This window comes from Poromitra crassiceps, assembly GCF_964638095.1.
Source record: "Poromitra crassiceps genome assembly, chromosome: 29".
Classification (NCBI taxonomy): domain Eukaryota; kingdom Metazoa; phylum Chordata; class Actinopteri; order Beryciformes; family Melamphaidae; genus Poromitra; species Poromitra crassiceps.
In genome coordinates this window covers 10,402,516-10,419,107 of record NC_139641.1, presented here as the reverse complement: position 1 = coordinate 10,419,107, position 16,592 = coordinate 10,402,516, and the positions used below count along the sequence as shown (strand labels likewise).

Here is a 16,592-nt window from a genome sequence, read left to right as displayed (position 1 = left end):
ATAAACAAAAATCGCAATAAATCGTAATATCGAATCGCAATAATCGTAGAATCGCAATACTTAAGAATCGCAATATAAATCGAATCGGCACCCAAGAATCGTGATAGTATCGAATCGGGAGATAAGTGAATCGCCACAGCCCTACTTTCTAGCACACATCAGTTGACCACAGACAGGCAACATGCGTCGCAAACTGCAGTAAAAACCCTGATTGAGACGCATATTCCGAATGCGCTGTAAACATGATCAAAGAATCCTCCTAAAACCAGAATAATACTGGAATAACCTTAATTGGAAAATGCTAAATTCGGAAAAAGGGCCAATTGGGAAAATGCAACTGGAATATGCTGTTTACATGACCCTTATCAAATTCAGAATATTGTCATTTTCCGAATAATGGTGGAATATTGTGTGCATGTAAACGCAGTCACTGTGTGTACCTGTTTGACCTCAGCCTGCAGGTGCCTGAGCTGGACACACTGCTCCAGGTGTCTCCATGTAAACGTAGTGACTGTGTGTACCTGTTTGACCTCAGCCTGCAGGTGCCTGAGCTGGACACACTGCTCCAGGTGTCTCCATGTAAACGCAGTCACTGTGTGTACCTGTTTGACCTCAGCCTGCAGGTGCCTGAGCTGGACACACTGCTCCAGGTGTCTCCATGTAAACGTAGTGACTGTGTGTACCTGTTTGACCTCAGCCTGCAGGTGCCTGAGCTGGACACACTGCTCCAGGTGTCTCCATGTAAACGTAGTGACTGTGTGTACCTGTTTGACCTCAGCCTGCAGGTGCCTGAGCTGGACACACTGCTCCAGGTGTCTCCGGTGCTGCTCGGCTGCCAGGTCCAGCTCCTGCTGCTTCTCATGCAGGAACTCCAGCAGGTCCTGCACCCGCGTGGCCATGTCCACGTCTCTGTCACACAGCAGCTCCACACCTGCAGTGCACACACAGAAGATACATCATATAGGGAAGGGAGGATATATCAAAATCTAAATTCAATATATTAAAGGTCCCATTCCGTGCAAAAGCTGTTTTTACTTGTAAATGCATATATACTGCTGTCATCCCTCCCTGTAATGAGTGGTCACAAGCTCAGAACTGCCACAGTTGGATTTGTCCCTATCCAGCTTCCCCCTGCAGTCTCCTTCAAGCCACGCCCCCTAACGCTCTGTTCCCCAGACGGGGTATTGGGACGTCACGATGGTCCTCAAGCATACTGCGCGCGTCTCTCTCACACAAGCTACCTGCACCATTTTGTCTATAGCCACAAAATTAACACTTCTAGCTGGAGCGACGCCAACCGTACGTGATCCAGCAACTGCGGAGGTGCATTCGGTAAGTCTAGGCATTTTGAGATGTCCTCTTTAGCGTAGCAACGTTAAGTTAGCGATAGCGTTAGTTGTGGACACAACCTAGCGTGCTGGTCCACAGACGCTAATCTGATTGGCCGCTGGGAGCCTGGGGCGGGCTCTCCCTCAGCGGCCAATGGGAACTGTTAGTTCTGAATATATTATAGAAACAGACCATTCTTGGGACGCAACGAGATGAGGAAGGGACTAGGGATGTTCATTTTGAAAATTTTCCAAAATCGATAATCGGTGAAAATTAACGATCAATTATCGATTATCGATCATATTAATACTTAGAAAATTTTCAATATTTTTTTTTTTTACAAAATGAATGCCTATGGCAGAAAATACGAAAGACAACGTGTTCTCCTCAATGAACTCTTTATTTCAATGTGTCTCCTCTCCAACACTGCTGTCCCCGGCAAAGGCCCGTGCCCAGCCAGAAAACTAGAGACTATATGAAGCTCCACCTCACGTTAGTCGGCTGTGCAATGGAGTGGGGCGAGGAGGAACGAATTCCACCCAAACCTAGTCCCAAAAAAAAAAAATAATAATAATAATAATTAAAAAATCGATCCAAATGCCACAGGATCGATTCCAATCCTTAACGATCGATTATCGATTTTCGATAATTGATGAACATCCCTAGAAGGGACAACTCCGTCACAACAAACGGGGTTGCTATATTTTCGACAAATTAATCCAGAATCATGTTTTATGGACCAGAGACACACGTTTTTAAGAGGTTACAGCTGCACGAATTGGGACCTTTAAGATACAAAAATATGTATCGTGGGGCAGAAAAATTAACAGCGGTATTTGCCCCATTTTATTCTGCTGTAGTAATCACAAATGAGACGACTTGGCCTGAACAATCTCACAAGCTCGCAATCCAAAATATATTATTTACACTTTGTAACGATATTTTTAAACTGTCTTTTCTTTATTAATTAACTAGGCATCTTGCGCACTACGGGCGCTCGATTCCTAGGCTTGGCCGCTGCGTGGCCTCACCCGCCCTGCAGCTCGTTAAGCTGGCTCTGCAGCTTGCATACGCAGGTCGGCGGCTGCGCGGCCTCGCCCGCCCTGCAACTCGACCGCTGTGCTCAGTCAGGTCACCCGCACAGCCCAGGGGCGGAGGCCATCGTCTCCGTCTGGTTCCTCCCCGATTCTACCTACTTATATTGTACTACTCCTATCACTGTATATAACCTCAGACTGATGACATCACTTATGACTACATCAGTGATTTATGACATCACTGATGATATCATCAGTGGGGACAAAAATGGAAAGAGAAAGAGAGAGAGAACACAGAACAGAGACCAGAGATTGCCCACGTGCTCCCATTTATATGGATGTTTACTGATATTGACAGACATCTAAAAATGCATTTTGGTGTGTGTGTGTGTGTGTGTGTGTGTGTGTGTGTGTGTGTGTGTGTGTGTGCGTGTGCATGTGTGTGTCTGTGTGTGTGTGTGTGTGTGTGTGTGTGTGTGTGTGTGTGTGTTTGTGTGCGTGTGTAACCAGCCAGCGTACATGCGCCCAGAGCAATCTAGTAAGAGAGTTGCGCCAGCGGAGTTCCAAAATGCGTGATTCAGTAGCCAATGAACAGCCAAGAAGGAGGCTCGCGCTACATTTGAATGCATAAAATAAAGCTGATAATATACAACTTGATTCTTTAAACGTCTGACCCTTTCAAAGTACAACACAAACTGTCCATTTTGATGGAACTCCACAGCGCTGCTTAATACAGAACCTTACTTCCGGGAACTTTTGTGAGGTAAAAACTGGTCCATTGGAGTGAATGGAGATGTGGCGACTCTTCTGTACATGGCTCTACATGCACCTAAAGCAGTGATTGTCAAACTTGTTTATACCATGGACCCATCAGGCCACAGATCCCCATGTGATGAGATGTTGTCTCTCAGACCCAAATCTGACAATATTTGTATCGTTAGATATGATCTTGTCCAGAATTCCATGACTGTCTCTATTGTAGGTAGAGAGATAACAGAGAAACTACGATCGTAACAGTCATTCTTCAACATTCACTAATTGTGTTAAAGCAGCTACGAGCAAGATTTTCGATTGTTATTAAACAGTATAATTATAATATTGATGCATCACATCTTACCTATAATAGTAGCTGAGACCAAAGCGAATCGGAGATTGCTCTCTTGATGATTATAGAGTCTGTGTCTGTCTACCGGCGGGCCGGATAAACCCGGAAGTGAAACGAAACGGTTTACGGCAGCTGCCTGCCTTCAACCGTTTCGCTCTGCCTAGCAACAGATCATAAACACGGAGAACGCCATGCAGGGGCTTGCTACTCTCGCCAACATCTCTCGTTATATTCTAACAGTTTGTTTGGAAGTTATTTTGTTATTTTGTGGTTATGGCCGAAGTGGCTGCCGCAAACCGTTTTATTTCACTTCCTGATCTGCCCCGGCCGCAGACAGACTAATCGTCAAGACAACACTGGCCCGATTCACTCGGGGTTCAAGCGAGACTACTCGGCGTTGGTCTCATCTACTATTAGAGGTAAGATGTGATGCATCGATATTAAATTTAGAATGTTTAATAACAATCGAAAATCTTGCTCGTAGCTGCTTTAAACTTCTTGTAAATTAAATAATGGTGAAGTTTAATGACTCATCAATTTGCTGGGGACCCCCTGGAACCACCTCAAGGTGGTCCCCGGACCCCATGTTGAGAACCACTGCTCTAAATGACTAAGAGGCAACCCCCCTCCCTTCCCCCTCTTCTCCATTTCTCTCTCATCCATCCTTGCCTCCTCCTCCTCCCCCTGCATCATCCTCCATCATCCCTGACTCAGTGATTCCCTCTCCCTCCCACCTGTGCCCCGCCTCCTCCTCCTCCTCCTCCTCCTCCTCCTCCTCCTCCTCTCTCTAATACTATACATTTAACCTACCCCAGTTTTCTCTCCCCTACCCCCACTGTCTTCTCTCCGCCCATCCTCTCTGCAGTATAGAGACACTGCATGAAATAGGCCACGCCCCTCACGGGGGAAAAGCTCCGTTCATTTCCACACACCAGCGTCATTTTCCTTGAATTAAACATAGCTAAAAGCTGTTGTGTGGTGGGGCTGCGCAGACAACAAATGTAAAAAATCGCCATCAGTTAAAAGTTTTTTTGTACTCCTGAGCAAAACAAGGAAGCCATTGAGAATTGGCGAGAAGAAAAATGTGGATCTAGCTGTCAAGGAAGTAAGTTGGAGTGTTCATCTTCCGTATATACGATCTTTTTGTGCAACACGCAACCATGCACGTGACATAGGAGAATGCCAGGATTGGAGGGGGGGGTTTCTGTTTTCCCCCGTCTTGGGGCGTGGCTTCTGAATGATGACGCGTTACGCAGTGTCTCTATGCCTACTTCACCCTACTTCCTTCCACCTCAATTGAGTTCAAATTAGGGTTGGCACGATGTGATTGGCCGACCCCCAAAAAATACCAAGTCCACTTACCGTGACGCGTAGGGGACGCGCCGGCGGCATTAAACGAGCGCACATTAGCCATGACAGCCTGACGAAGACCAGAGAGGTTGAAACGCGTTGCGTTTTTTTGTGCCCGTCTATTCCTTTGAAGATACTTTGTTACTTCGTCTGCTCCTATCTTCCAAGAAGCACATTTTTTGTCTTATTTTCTTATTGACTTTTTACATTAGCCAACAGTTATTACATGATTGGTTGCTACAAGCCTGTATGTGTGTGTGTGTGTGTGTGTGTGTGTGTGTGTGTGTGTGTGTGTGTGTGTGTGTGTGTGTGTGTGCGTGCGTGCACGTTAGGGATGTCAACGGTTAACCGTTAATCGATTAACCGTCGCTAACGTCGTTGTTCGGTTATTGCTGTCGGTCTATCAGTTAATATTATTATTATTATTATTATTTTTTTGTCTATTTACTCAATGAGCTCATGCCCAAACAAGGCGTGTCTATTTAGATGCTGAAATGTTAATGCTTTTGTGTTAGAATTAGTGTTACCTATTAGTGTGAATTTTGTGTTAGAAAACCATGATCCAGGGGCAACAATTGCCCCCAATATTTTGATAATTTTATTTTCATTCAATTCATTTAATTTCCATCTCTAACACACACTCAGCACCTGCAAGCTGGTTGCCAGAAGAAGACGATGATGAAGAACACACTCACACAAACAGCGAGTAGATTGTTGTTGTTGTAATGTTTACATAAACAGGAAATAAAGCTCTCAAAAATATATTTCCTTGTCATCCATATAAGAGCCAGAATGATTTTGGAATGATTACCTGATCAAAATGTGGCAATAAACTTGTAAATTTCAGCAAAGCCAACAAAAAATAAAGGCATAATTCTAACACAAAAAGCATTAACATTTCAGCATCTAAATAGACACGCCTTGTTTGGGCATGAGCTCATTGAGTACGGTAAATAGACAAAAAAAAAAAAAAAAAAATTATATTATATTAAAAAATTACGAATTAACCGATAGGTTAATCGATTATTAGCGTCGGTTAATCGAAAGTGAAATTAACCGAAAATTGACATCCCTAGTGCACGTGTGCACGTATGTGTGTGTGCACGTATGTGTGTGTGTGTGTGTGTGTGTGTGCGCGCGCATGCACGTGTGTTGTGTGTGTGCGCGTGCGTGTGTGCACGTGTGTGTGTGTGCGCGCGTGTGTGTATGTGTGTGTGTGTATGTGTGTGTGCACGTATGTGTGTGTGTGTGTGTGTGTGTGTGCGCACGCATGCACGTGTGTTGTGTGTGTGCGAGTGCGTGTGTGCACGTGTGCGCGTGTGTGTGTGTGTGTGTGTGTGTGTGTGTGTGTATGTGTGTGTATGTATGTGTGCACGCATGTGTGTTCCCCCGTCACTCACCGGAGGCCTGCACCTCGGTGACGTACTGCAGCAGCTCCTGTCCCTGGTGGATGACGTCGAAGGTGAGGTTGTTCATGGTGAGCGCCTTGTCAGCGTGGTGCTGCAGACGCTGCTCCGCTAGCGTCAGGTCCTCCGTGTCAAACTCACCCATCTGCTGAGACAGCTCCTCGTTCCATGACTCCAGGTCTGAGATGATCTGAGGAGGGGGAGCGAGAGAGAAGGAGAGGAAAGCAGAGAAAGAGAGAGAGAGAGAGAGAGAGAGGAGAGAAAAGCAGAGAGAGAAAAGCAGAGAGAGAGAGAGAGAAAAGCAGAGAGAGAGGGAGAGAGAGAGGGAGAGAAAGAGAGAAGGAGAGGAAAGCAGAGAGAGAGAGAGAGAGAGAGAGGGAGAGAAAAGCAGAGATAGAGAGAGAGAGAGAGAGAGAGGGGGGGGGGGTAAAGTAGTTATAAAATCTGCAGCGATATGAGAGTCAAGTCAAGAGGTCATAAACTGACAGATCACTTGGTTTTAACTGACGACATGAAATGACTTTTACAGTTAGGATCATTATTTTTCAATTTCAAATTCTCATTGCCACCCATCCGTATGCGCGCGCGCGCACACACACACACACACGCACACACACACACACACACACACACACATTGACACACACACACACACACACTCAAAGGAGTCTACACACTACAGTATACTCTACACAATCACAGCATAATATTCCAATGTCATTGTATTTTTTTTTTCTTTTCTCCTCCATATTTTAAATTTTTATAGAACACAAACAAGACAGCTCAGACACAGGGGAAAGAAAGGAAAGACAAAACAAAAAAAACAAAACAAAAAATATAATCAACATTACAAAGTGGTGCCGCCAGCCACCTAAGGTTCTTATGTTCTTGTAAACGATATACCTGGGATCTCACTCAAGGGGTCTATGAGAAGCCAGCCGGGCGAGTCACCCGTCACCCCTAGCCTCGTTGAGGTAGACCAAGAACGGGTCCCAGATAGTTATACATTTTCGAAGTGCATTGGTTCTCAGGAACCTAAGTCTCTCCATGCGTATAACGGAGGTCATGTCCGTCAACCACAATTGAAAAGAGGGTGGAGAGGGAGATTTCCATTCCTTCAGAATTTGTTTTTTGGTGACAGTTGTCCCCAGTGTCAGAGACTGTTGCACAGCTGTAGGAAAGTTCAGAGAGGACTCCGAGCAGCCGAAGATGGCATGGCGAGTTCTAACCATTGTATATCATTAGGAGAGAATGTATGACTACCAGGTCAAACTATCTCTTGTCTAATTGCTGTAACCCAAAATGCCCCAAGCGGTCATAAAAAGTGCTAAGCTATGACAGTGGTGAGTGCCTGGCTGGTGAGGCAGCAGACATGCTGACATGTTGGTGCTGGTCTCTGAGTGCCAACGCAGACTAAATCACCCTTACCAGCAGGGGGCACTTGAACTCCTGGCACCGTCCAGCTCTGTTCTGTCAGCGTCTCCCTGTACCGAGTCAGCAGGTTCTAGTCCTGGTTTTGACTAAAACCCACTATCTGGAAAGTCTTTGAAATCAGCGCGGGTCTCTGAAACTTCCCAGTACTTCCTGATAGAATGTTGAATGAGCTACTGTTGCCCGGCGGCAACTAAAACAGTTTCAGCAGAGAACTGAACTAAGCGGTGCTGTAGTCGAGGTTAACCACTAATGTAAAGAGAATGTACCTCCTCTTTGCTCTGGGGGCATAATGGAGTTCACCATTCAGACAAACTGTCATTCACTTGTGTAGGAGGAGCTAAAAAAGCATGTCCTAAGGCTTGTGCGTCCAAGCCTGCTGTTTACAGTGCTGTGGCCACAGTGTGGTTCATGAAATACTAAACTGATTAACCAGTGTTTCCCATACATAAAGAAATTTATGGCGCACCGCCACAACAAGATGTTGACCAAAAAAAGAAAAAAAGAAATGTACAGTGCACCTGAACGCAACATGCAAGATACCCGCTGAATAAGTGACCAAATGTTCATGTCATTCTGGCCAATACTCCACTTCTGTTATAGCATTTCAGTCTGGAATATGGAATATCTTTCAATAATCTATGATTTAGCTGCTAAATTGTCAAATACCGCCATCTGCTCGCTACCCAGGCACTTATGTATGTACTTCACCTAACTAACTTAACTAACTATCCGGTGTGCACAACATTGTCAGCCCCAAACCTACAAAATGTATATTGTTTGTTTATTAACTGGCCCCTCGCCTTCTATCATTTCACGAAAGTGGCCCCCGGGCAAAGCAAGTTGAGTATCCCTGACCTATAGGGAGAAATTTAGTTTGTCATTGTAAACCCACAGCACAGTAATGATGACATGTTCTTCATAGATCTAGCCTTTTAATTTTGCTCTTAAGTGCTTTCTCAAAGCACTTAACCAAATTCATGCATTTGACTTGAAAATGTTTTTAAAAAATCGCGCGGGGGGTTCTGCCCCCGCGCCCCCCTAGGGGGTCTGCGGTCCCCCACCACAAATACTCAAAATCCTGTGGGAAACACTGAGCTATACTCCTGCTCTGCGCTACTTCAGTGATGGGCTACGCGTTGTAAATCACGATTCCACTAACAAGTCTGTGTCACATTATCAACCCAAACCTCAGCTGCTCTGTAACCGTATAAGCGACTGTAAAGAATGTGACAGATAGAAATGCGTGGCGTTACCATGATGCCCCCGACAACTGGACGTCTACGAGGATTACATGTGAGTAATGGGAACACGGCATAACATACGTGATGTACAGAAGTGCATCAACAGTGGGTTAAAACCTAATCTTAGTATGGAGCTGCTTGGACAGCTGCCCTCATCCAGAGCGTGGTCATCTCCCGTGTCGTCCAAAACCTCCAACGATGGAGACAATGAGTGCGTTTACATGCACACCAATAAACAGTTTATTAGCGGTTTCTGGAGTTACCTGATTATTCAAATGGTCATGTAAACAGCATAAACCCATAAGCTTTATCCGTTTATGGCCGTTATCGGGTTATGAATAAACCGATAAACATACCTAGGTTTTTGGCCAATAACCCGTCTTTTGAGTGCATGTATACAGCGTATCAGGTTTCTTGTGGGTTTATACATCTGCGCATGTACAAGTTGCATGTAAAAAGTTGAATTACCGCCGCCTTCTGGAGAGAAATCCGACTAATTGACTGAATCATGTAAACCCGGGTTTTTCCTATTGTCGGATTATTAAAGTGCATGTAAATGCAGAAATCAGCTTATTGCCATAAACTGATTACTCACAGTTATCAGTTTATTGGTGTGCATGTAAACGCACTGAGTGAAGTGAGAGTGACTGAAGGAGAGGGAGGTCCCGACGTGGCGACGCCCGACGCCGTGCGAGACAGATAGAGGAAAGAGAGAGAGGTGTGTGTGCGGCTGAGAGTGTGTGTGTGTGTGTGTGTGTGTGTGTGCGACTGCGAGCGTGTGTGTGTGTGTGTGTGTGTGTGTGCGACTGCGAGCGTGTGTGTGTGCGTGACTGGCGGAGAATGCTGAGATTCCTAAAGAGAAGACAAAATAATCTGTAGGAGGAGAAGGAGCTTCTACTCCGGCCTGGCCAGCTTTCATTTCCTCTCCAGCTCTAACCACCGAATGCGGCCCCGTCCAGCTCTGCGGCTAGAGAGTGATGGGAGCGGGAGATACTTGGACGGCACGGTGGCTCAGTGGTTAACACTGTTGCCTCACAGCAAGAAGGTCCCGGGTTCGAACCCCGGTCCGTCCCAGGTCCTTTCTGTGTGGAGTTTGCGTGTTCTCCCCGTGTTCGTGTGGGTTTTCTCCGGGTGCTCCGGTTTCCTCCCACCACCTAAAGACATGTATGTTAGGGTTAATACTCCTGTCAGTGCCCCTGACCAAGGCACTGGCAAAAGAACTGGAGTTGGTCCCCGGGCGCTGCACAGTGGCTGCCCACTGCTCCTAGTTCTAGGAAGGTTCCTAGTAGAGGATGGGTCAAATGCAGAGGATGAATTTCCCCAAGGGGATAAATAAAGGATAACTTAACTTAACTTATACGGGTGTGAGTGGTTCACACTGCAACCATACACCGCTGGAACTTAAGGTTAGGGAACAACCTGAGGAAGGTGCTACTGCATTTAAAGCAGGACTGAAACCCCCAGATTTCTTGCAAAACGGTATTCTACTTGATTTGAAAACTCTGCAGGCAAGATGGCCGCCTATACTCCCTTCTTTACCTGGCAGAATTCCTCCCCCATAAAGTAACATATCTTGGCCAATAAGTATGTAACATAGAAAAAAAACAACCCGTAATATCTTCATTTGATGTAGAATGCAGAGGACATGTAACTGTTTAGTTATACTTGCATTCCAGGAATATTGTGCTCTAAAGATAACGTAAATGGCTCGAGACTGTTTCGTCCTGAAAACCCACTCGCTTTGTGCCAGAACACAATCGATTCGGGGGCGGAACACGCCAGGATTGGCCAACGCCAACGCCAGTGCCCAGAACTGTCAAATCAAATCATCGACAGAGACGCTATGACCCGCCTCCCAGTATTCTCAGTGTATCCGAGATAGATATCATAGAAAACGTTATGAATATAGCCACGTTATAAACTACAAACTAACGCTGGTGATCCGTATGGAAACAGTGTTACTCGAAATGGTTAAAAGTTCTATCAATTTGGTCATTCAGTGGCGTTTTACTGCCATGTAACATAACTAACTAGTGGCTAATATTAGCCACAGTAGTAGGCATTACCCATGGATGCATTGGTCTTAAAGGGCTCGCGCCGCGTGAACTACAGTAATAATCAATGGGGGGGGAATCACATGAGTGGGGCGCGTGCTAAACCCACCGTGACGTCACGATGTACCAAATATCCCATTCATTTGAGGGCACAAAAAAAGCAGTGTTCAACCCATAGAGGGAACTTATGCTGCTGAAAATGATACAAATGGTACAATGGTAACAGTTTGGTCTCAAATGTGGAAATTTTGACCAGAATTCTTCACACACCACCCCCAAAGTCATATATATTGGTTAAAAGCTGAGAAAAAGTGTTTTGGGGGGTAAGTTACACTTTAAGTAACTAGAACGACCGCAACGCGGACTTATGCCTCCGCCATTAGTTCATTCTTGAGTTCAAATCGCCATTTGAGGCAAATTGGAAGAAGTTCCATCAAGGCGCTCCTGTGATGTTGCGTTACAGAGCTTGGAAATTGGGTGTGTGTGAGGTCACAGTGACCTTGAACTTTGACCACCAAAATGTAATCAGTTCATCCTTGAGTCCAAGTGGATGTTTGAGGCAAATTTGATGAAATTCCATCAAGAAATTCCTGAGATATCGCGTTAACAAGCTTGAAAATGGCGTTCTCCAATCAGAGATACAGGTACAAAGATATCAAGCTCTTTGAGCGCAGATTTTAAATCCCCTTCTCTAGCAAACAAAGCAGGAACTTACCAGACACTCGTTTGCACTCTGCCCTCCTCTCCTCTGACAGTTCAGTAGAATGCCCTCTGCATGCAGAAAGACCATCTCCACCAGCGCTATGAAAACCACCACCTACTACCTTCTCAGCACTGTGCAGAGAGACAGGGATCAACTCTGTGATGCCTCATCTCAGCCCTCACCTCCAGCACACACACCACCCATACAAGCCAGGACCCAGGAGGAGGAGTGTCACAGTGTGACTCACCACCATGAAGCGCTAATGTTAACACTTCTCTGTTCTTCTGGGCACAACAGACTCAAAACCAACTGCTATTGCCACACTGAGGCAGAAGGAACGCATAGACAGAACACCTAATACATGTACATTTTTACAGGGAGAAATTATGTGATTTTTGACCTTTGACATTTGAGATACCTGTAGTAATTGCACCTGCAGAGAATATTGGCTCCCAAGGCAGCTATCGGTCAAAACCGCTAGCTACTGTTGCTAGCATCTTGCTGCTAACAATGAGTCCACTGCGGCACAGTTGCTCCCAGTGACATGTGTCCATCCGTTTTGTATAGGTCCAAAATGGCAGATCTTATCCTTTAAAGAGGGATGTTGTGGATTTTTTTCCCGTCTATCCGAGTCAGATTTGGCACCAATGAAGACGAATGACACTGACACGATTGACGACCATGCCATTAAAACCATAAATGGGTTTTGTGGTTCCTAATCCATATCATACATTTCCTCAGCATAAAGGGAAAACATCATATTTTACTTTCAGGAGAGGAATAGCGTTCCAAGGTTCTAGTGGTGTGATTGTTATTGAATGCCATTTCCCCACACAGGCTCCACAGACTGATCATCTGCTGTGATGACTTCCCACAACACATATCATTGCTTCATCACACTGTCCTCATGAATATCAGCCTGATCTGCTCTGCAATTTGGCCGCTAGGATACACATCACGAGAAACATGAAAAAAAAAAAAAAAAAATATATATATATATATATATATATATATATATATATATATATATATATTTAAGCAATATAGCATGAGAGCAAGTGTGTTGTGGCGAATATATCCCGCTGATAAGCTGTTATCCCACGAGGCCGCAGGCAATCCACAGCAGAAGCTTTTTATATTAATTAATAAAGCCGTAGACTTAGAATCAGGGGAGACAATGCAACATTTCTCTCACACAAAAAAAAAAAAAAAAAAAAAAAATACATTTTTAATTTTTTTTACATTTTTATTTTTATTTTCGAATTTCGATTAAAAGTCGACTTTGGCCAGCGAATTTCGAATAGTGTTTTTGCTAGAAATGCCCATCCCTAATATATGCCACAACACCACGCAGCTCGAGTGCTATATTGCTTTTATAAAACGGTTTCCAAGTATAATAATATAATAATAATAATACTATAAGTCCGACTGACATGGTATTCTGATAGAGTCAGTTGAAACACTACTGTAAGGCGGGACCGCAAGAACGTGCGGGTGATTTGATTGGATCGTTCTGGAGACTGAAGTTGACATTGGCCAATCCTGGCGCTTGCTGAGAAGCTGAGAGCTTTCTGGAAAGCCGACAGGCAGCTCGAGCGCAGCGCTGCATTCTCAGCGCTTGCTGAGAAGCTGAGTGCTTTCTGCAAAGCCCGACACCAACTAACGTTATGGGGTTAAATGCGGGGTTAAATGCGGGGTTAACAGCCTTTTTTTTGCAAAGAAGACATTAGCCCGCATTTATTCTTGTACAAAACATAATTTTCTGCGAAGTATTAGTAAAGTTATAAGCGAAGATCGATTCACAAGGATCTGACAGCTGTCTCCGCCATTTGTTTTTTTTGAGGTAACCAAAGGCTTTTAGTAAGAGAGTTGCCATGGCAACCAATAACCCATGGCCATGGGTTATTGGAGTGGGTTATTGGATTTATACAATGGCTGTGAACCAATCAGATTGCTTGATTTGAGAGAGCCGTTTTATAAACCGGTATATATCATTGCAACACCAGCCGAGGGGATGCATTCATTCTCACAGCGGGAGAGTTCAGGAATTAGCAGAAGATGAAAATGTTAAGTGAAAGCCGGCTGAGGAGGGGGAACGCATTGGAATGAGTCAGTGAGTGGATCAAATGTGTCAAGTGGAACTAAATGCTTTTTTTCCCATGGCGCTGGGTCAGCGGCCCTGCTGGGGTCAAAGGATAGAGACAGTCCGCATGTCTGGGAACGCCCACAAAATGTGAAACGGCTGGCGCGCGAGTGGGGTAAAACCGCCCATATATCTCATGGGCTGACTCACCAAAAGACGGTGCTGCGGCTCTAAACTACAGGTTTGGGGGTTCTAGAGCAGAACACAAGACGTCTGCTCAGATGTGCGTTTACTGCGGTGGTTAAATCCCCGATCGTGTCTGCCTGGGCTGGGCTATCAGCTAAATTCTAACTTTGCTGAATGGATAGAACGGGGGTTTTTACCCTACCCTGACCCCGCCCCCAGCCAGGCTGAGCCAGCTAAACCAGTGGCCTCAACCTATGGAAACGGGAGGGCACTCAGTCAGTCAGTAACTCAGTCAGTCAGTCACTCAGTCATGGACGTTTAGTGAGTTGGGAAAATGGTCATAGCTAGGGATAGGAAGGTGCTAGAGAGTCAGGATTTGGATGATATGGGTGGTGTTTGGGGGGACAAGAGGTGGTGAGGGAACGGGGCCATAGGGATAGGAAGGTGGTGGAGAATCAGGATTCAAGGGGTGGGTATAGGTGGAGTGGCTAGGCGGATATGGGTGGTGTTTTGGCGGGGGGGCGCCGTGGGTTCAACGGTTTGCGCTTGTTTGTGTAAGACATGTTCAGTCATTTTGCTTTCCCAATCCCATCCCACCCGCCTCCCCCTCTCCTCTCCTCACATCGATGGCGTCCCTCTCGAAGATGCGGAGCTGCAGGAAGAGCTCCAGCTTGATCTTTCTCTCCTGGAAGAGCTCCTCCATCTGACCCTGAGCCTCGTCCAGCTGCTGCAGCACGCTCTCCATGTGCGCCATGGAGCTGTTGTGGGGCGTCTTGTTGCTGGAGATGGCAGAGTCTCTGTAGAGAGAGAGAGAGAGAGAGAGAGAGAGAGAGAGAGAGAGAGAGAGTGTGAGAGAGAGAGAGAGAGACAGAGAGAGAGAGAGAGGGAGAGAGAGAGAGAGAGAGAGAGAGAGAGAGAGAGAGAGAGAGAGAGAGAGTGAGAGAGAGACAGAGAGAGATAGTACAAATCTTCAATAAGAAGTAGTTTGTGTGCACCTCCAAGCTGTTTTGAGGCCAGGTGCTGGCTGGATACAGATATACATGAAAGTTGAAAAAAGTGAATACCCACACACTGGAGCAGCTCCCAGTATAGACCTTATTCGCTAACCCCGGACAGCGCCATATTGTTGACATACCGTCCTGCAGCTGACAACTATAGTAACGGCCTTATTGTCGTTTCTGTTCCATTACAAAATAGCGATGGTGATGACAGCAATAAAAAACCCACAGTTGTTGTTTGTATGCTGCCGTTAATGCCTGTAATAAATAAACAAAAGAACGAGGTGAACAGACTTTGCTGTGAGGAGCTGTCAGAAAGTTTCACCTGTCTCTCTCCTAACTATCCACACATCTCCTGTGCTGCTGACGTATCCTCCGTCTCGCTCCCTTCACGTCTGTGGACGGTAGAGATAGAAACAAACCACGGGGACTTTATTGCTGCCATTACTACAGCCACGTGTAACGCAGGTCACCATCCGAACACAACAGGAACGATACAGGTAACGCTAACGGCGGCTAGCTTCCTATAAAGGCTGTCACTTGAGCGCTGCAGCGTTATGTCGACAATATGGCGGCGGTGGGCGTGCCCGTACGTGAGTGACGTCAATCGAATAAGGTCTATTGTTTGACGACTAGAGCAACGTTTCAACACACGCAGTGGTTCTTCATAAAGCCAATGACTATATAGAAGACAGCAGAAAATATATCTAGAAAATAGACTAATGATGACAATGCATTGACATCAGCTGCTGTCAGTCAATTACGTCGGCTATAGCACTTAGCCAATGGCAGGTGACTAGTACCTTAAAAGGAGCCTGCCTTGCACTAGGATGATCTCTACTTTTCTCAATCAACCATTCATGTATGTTATAAGTTGTAGTAGTTTCAGTTTCAAGCCACACACTAAAGGCTTTTGCACACCAAGTCCATATTTTTCTATTATTATTACTATTACCGTATATATATTTTTTTTAATAAATACGACCTCATGTTGTGTCACTCATGACTCCGAAACTTTCGTCCATCATTAGGTTTTTCGGAGCAGGTTCGATTTTCTGCGTTTTTTTTTTTTTTTTTTTCACATTTACATAATAATAAAACGCATTAGACTCAGTGTGCAAGGTTTCTGCGAGTGACTGGAAAGCTGGTTTTAAAATCTGAATGTCAGCATTATGAACAAATATTCAAAAGTCCGAACTATTCGGTAGAGCCCTAGATTTATGGATAACATCGTGCAACGGCAGCCGAAAAAAGGGGGAGGTTAAAAAAAGTTGAGAAACGCACCACCAGGGGGATGTGACATACAGTAACAGAGAGTCAGTAGTGAGCTAGTATTGCATTGGATACAAGCAATTTGAGTGTTAAAGTGTGGACCAGTGATGTCACTGGTCCACACTTTAACACTCAATAACTGTCAAATTAAATGACAGACTTCAAAACTAAGGGGTTGTCCTACAACCCAGGTTTTATGAGTGAAGCGAGGCTCCCACCTATTGCCATCTCTGCGTGGTACACGCTATCGAATGCTCTTACCTTTTATTACTTTAAAAGTGTCCTTTCCAACCATCCATTAGACCGTTGACAGGATGCAGACTGGACCCTTGGAAAATCCGGGGCGATCCTGACGGTCTCATGGTCTCCCATCCAATAGCAGGAGTAGAGGCAG

The 16,592-nt window shown here is 45.3% G+C and overlaps 1 protein-coding gene across 1 annotated transcript in view; it reads right to left on the bottom strand.

Moving 5' to 3' along the window:
• Positions 1 to 16,592, bottom strand: part of LOC310800189 (triple functional domain protein-like) — a gene marked incomplete at its 5' end in the record, with an annotated part of 227,964 nt that overhangs the window by 133,124 nt on the left and 78,248 nt on the right. Inside the window, 4 exon segments of the mRNA XM_083662774.1 lie at positions 441 to 479; positions 804 to 931; positions 6,222 to 6,417; positions 14,551 to 14,725. Of these exon segments, the coding sequence (XP_083518900.1) occupies positions 441 to 479; positions 804 to 931; positions 6,222 to 6,417; positions 14,551 to 14,725 (538 nt within the window).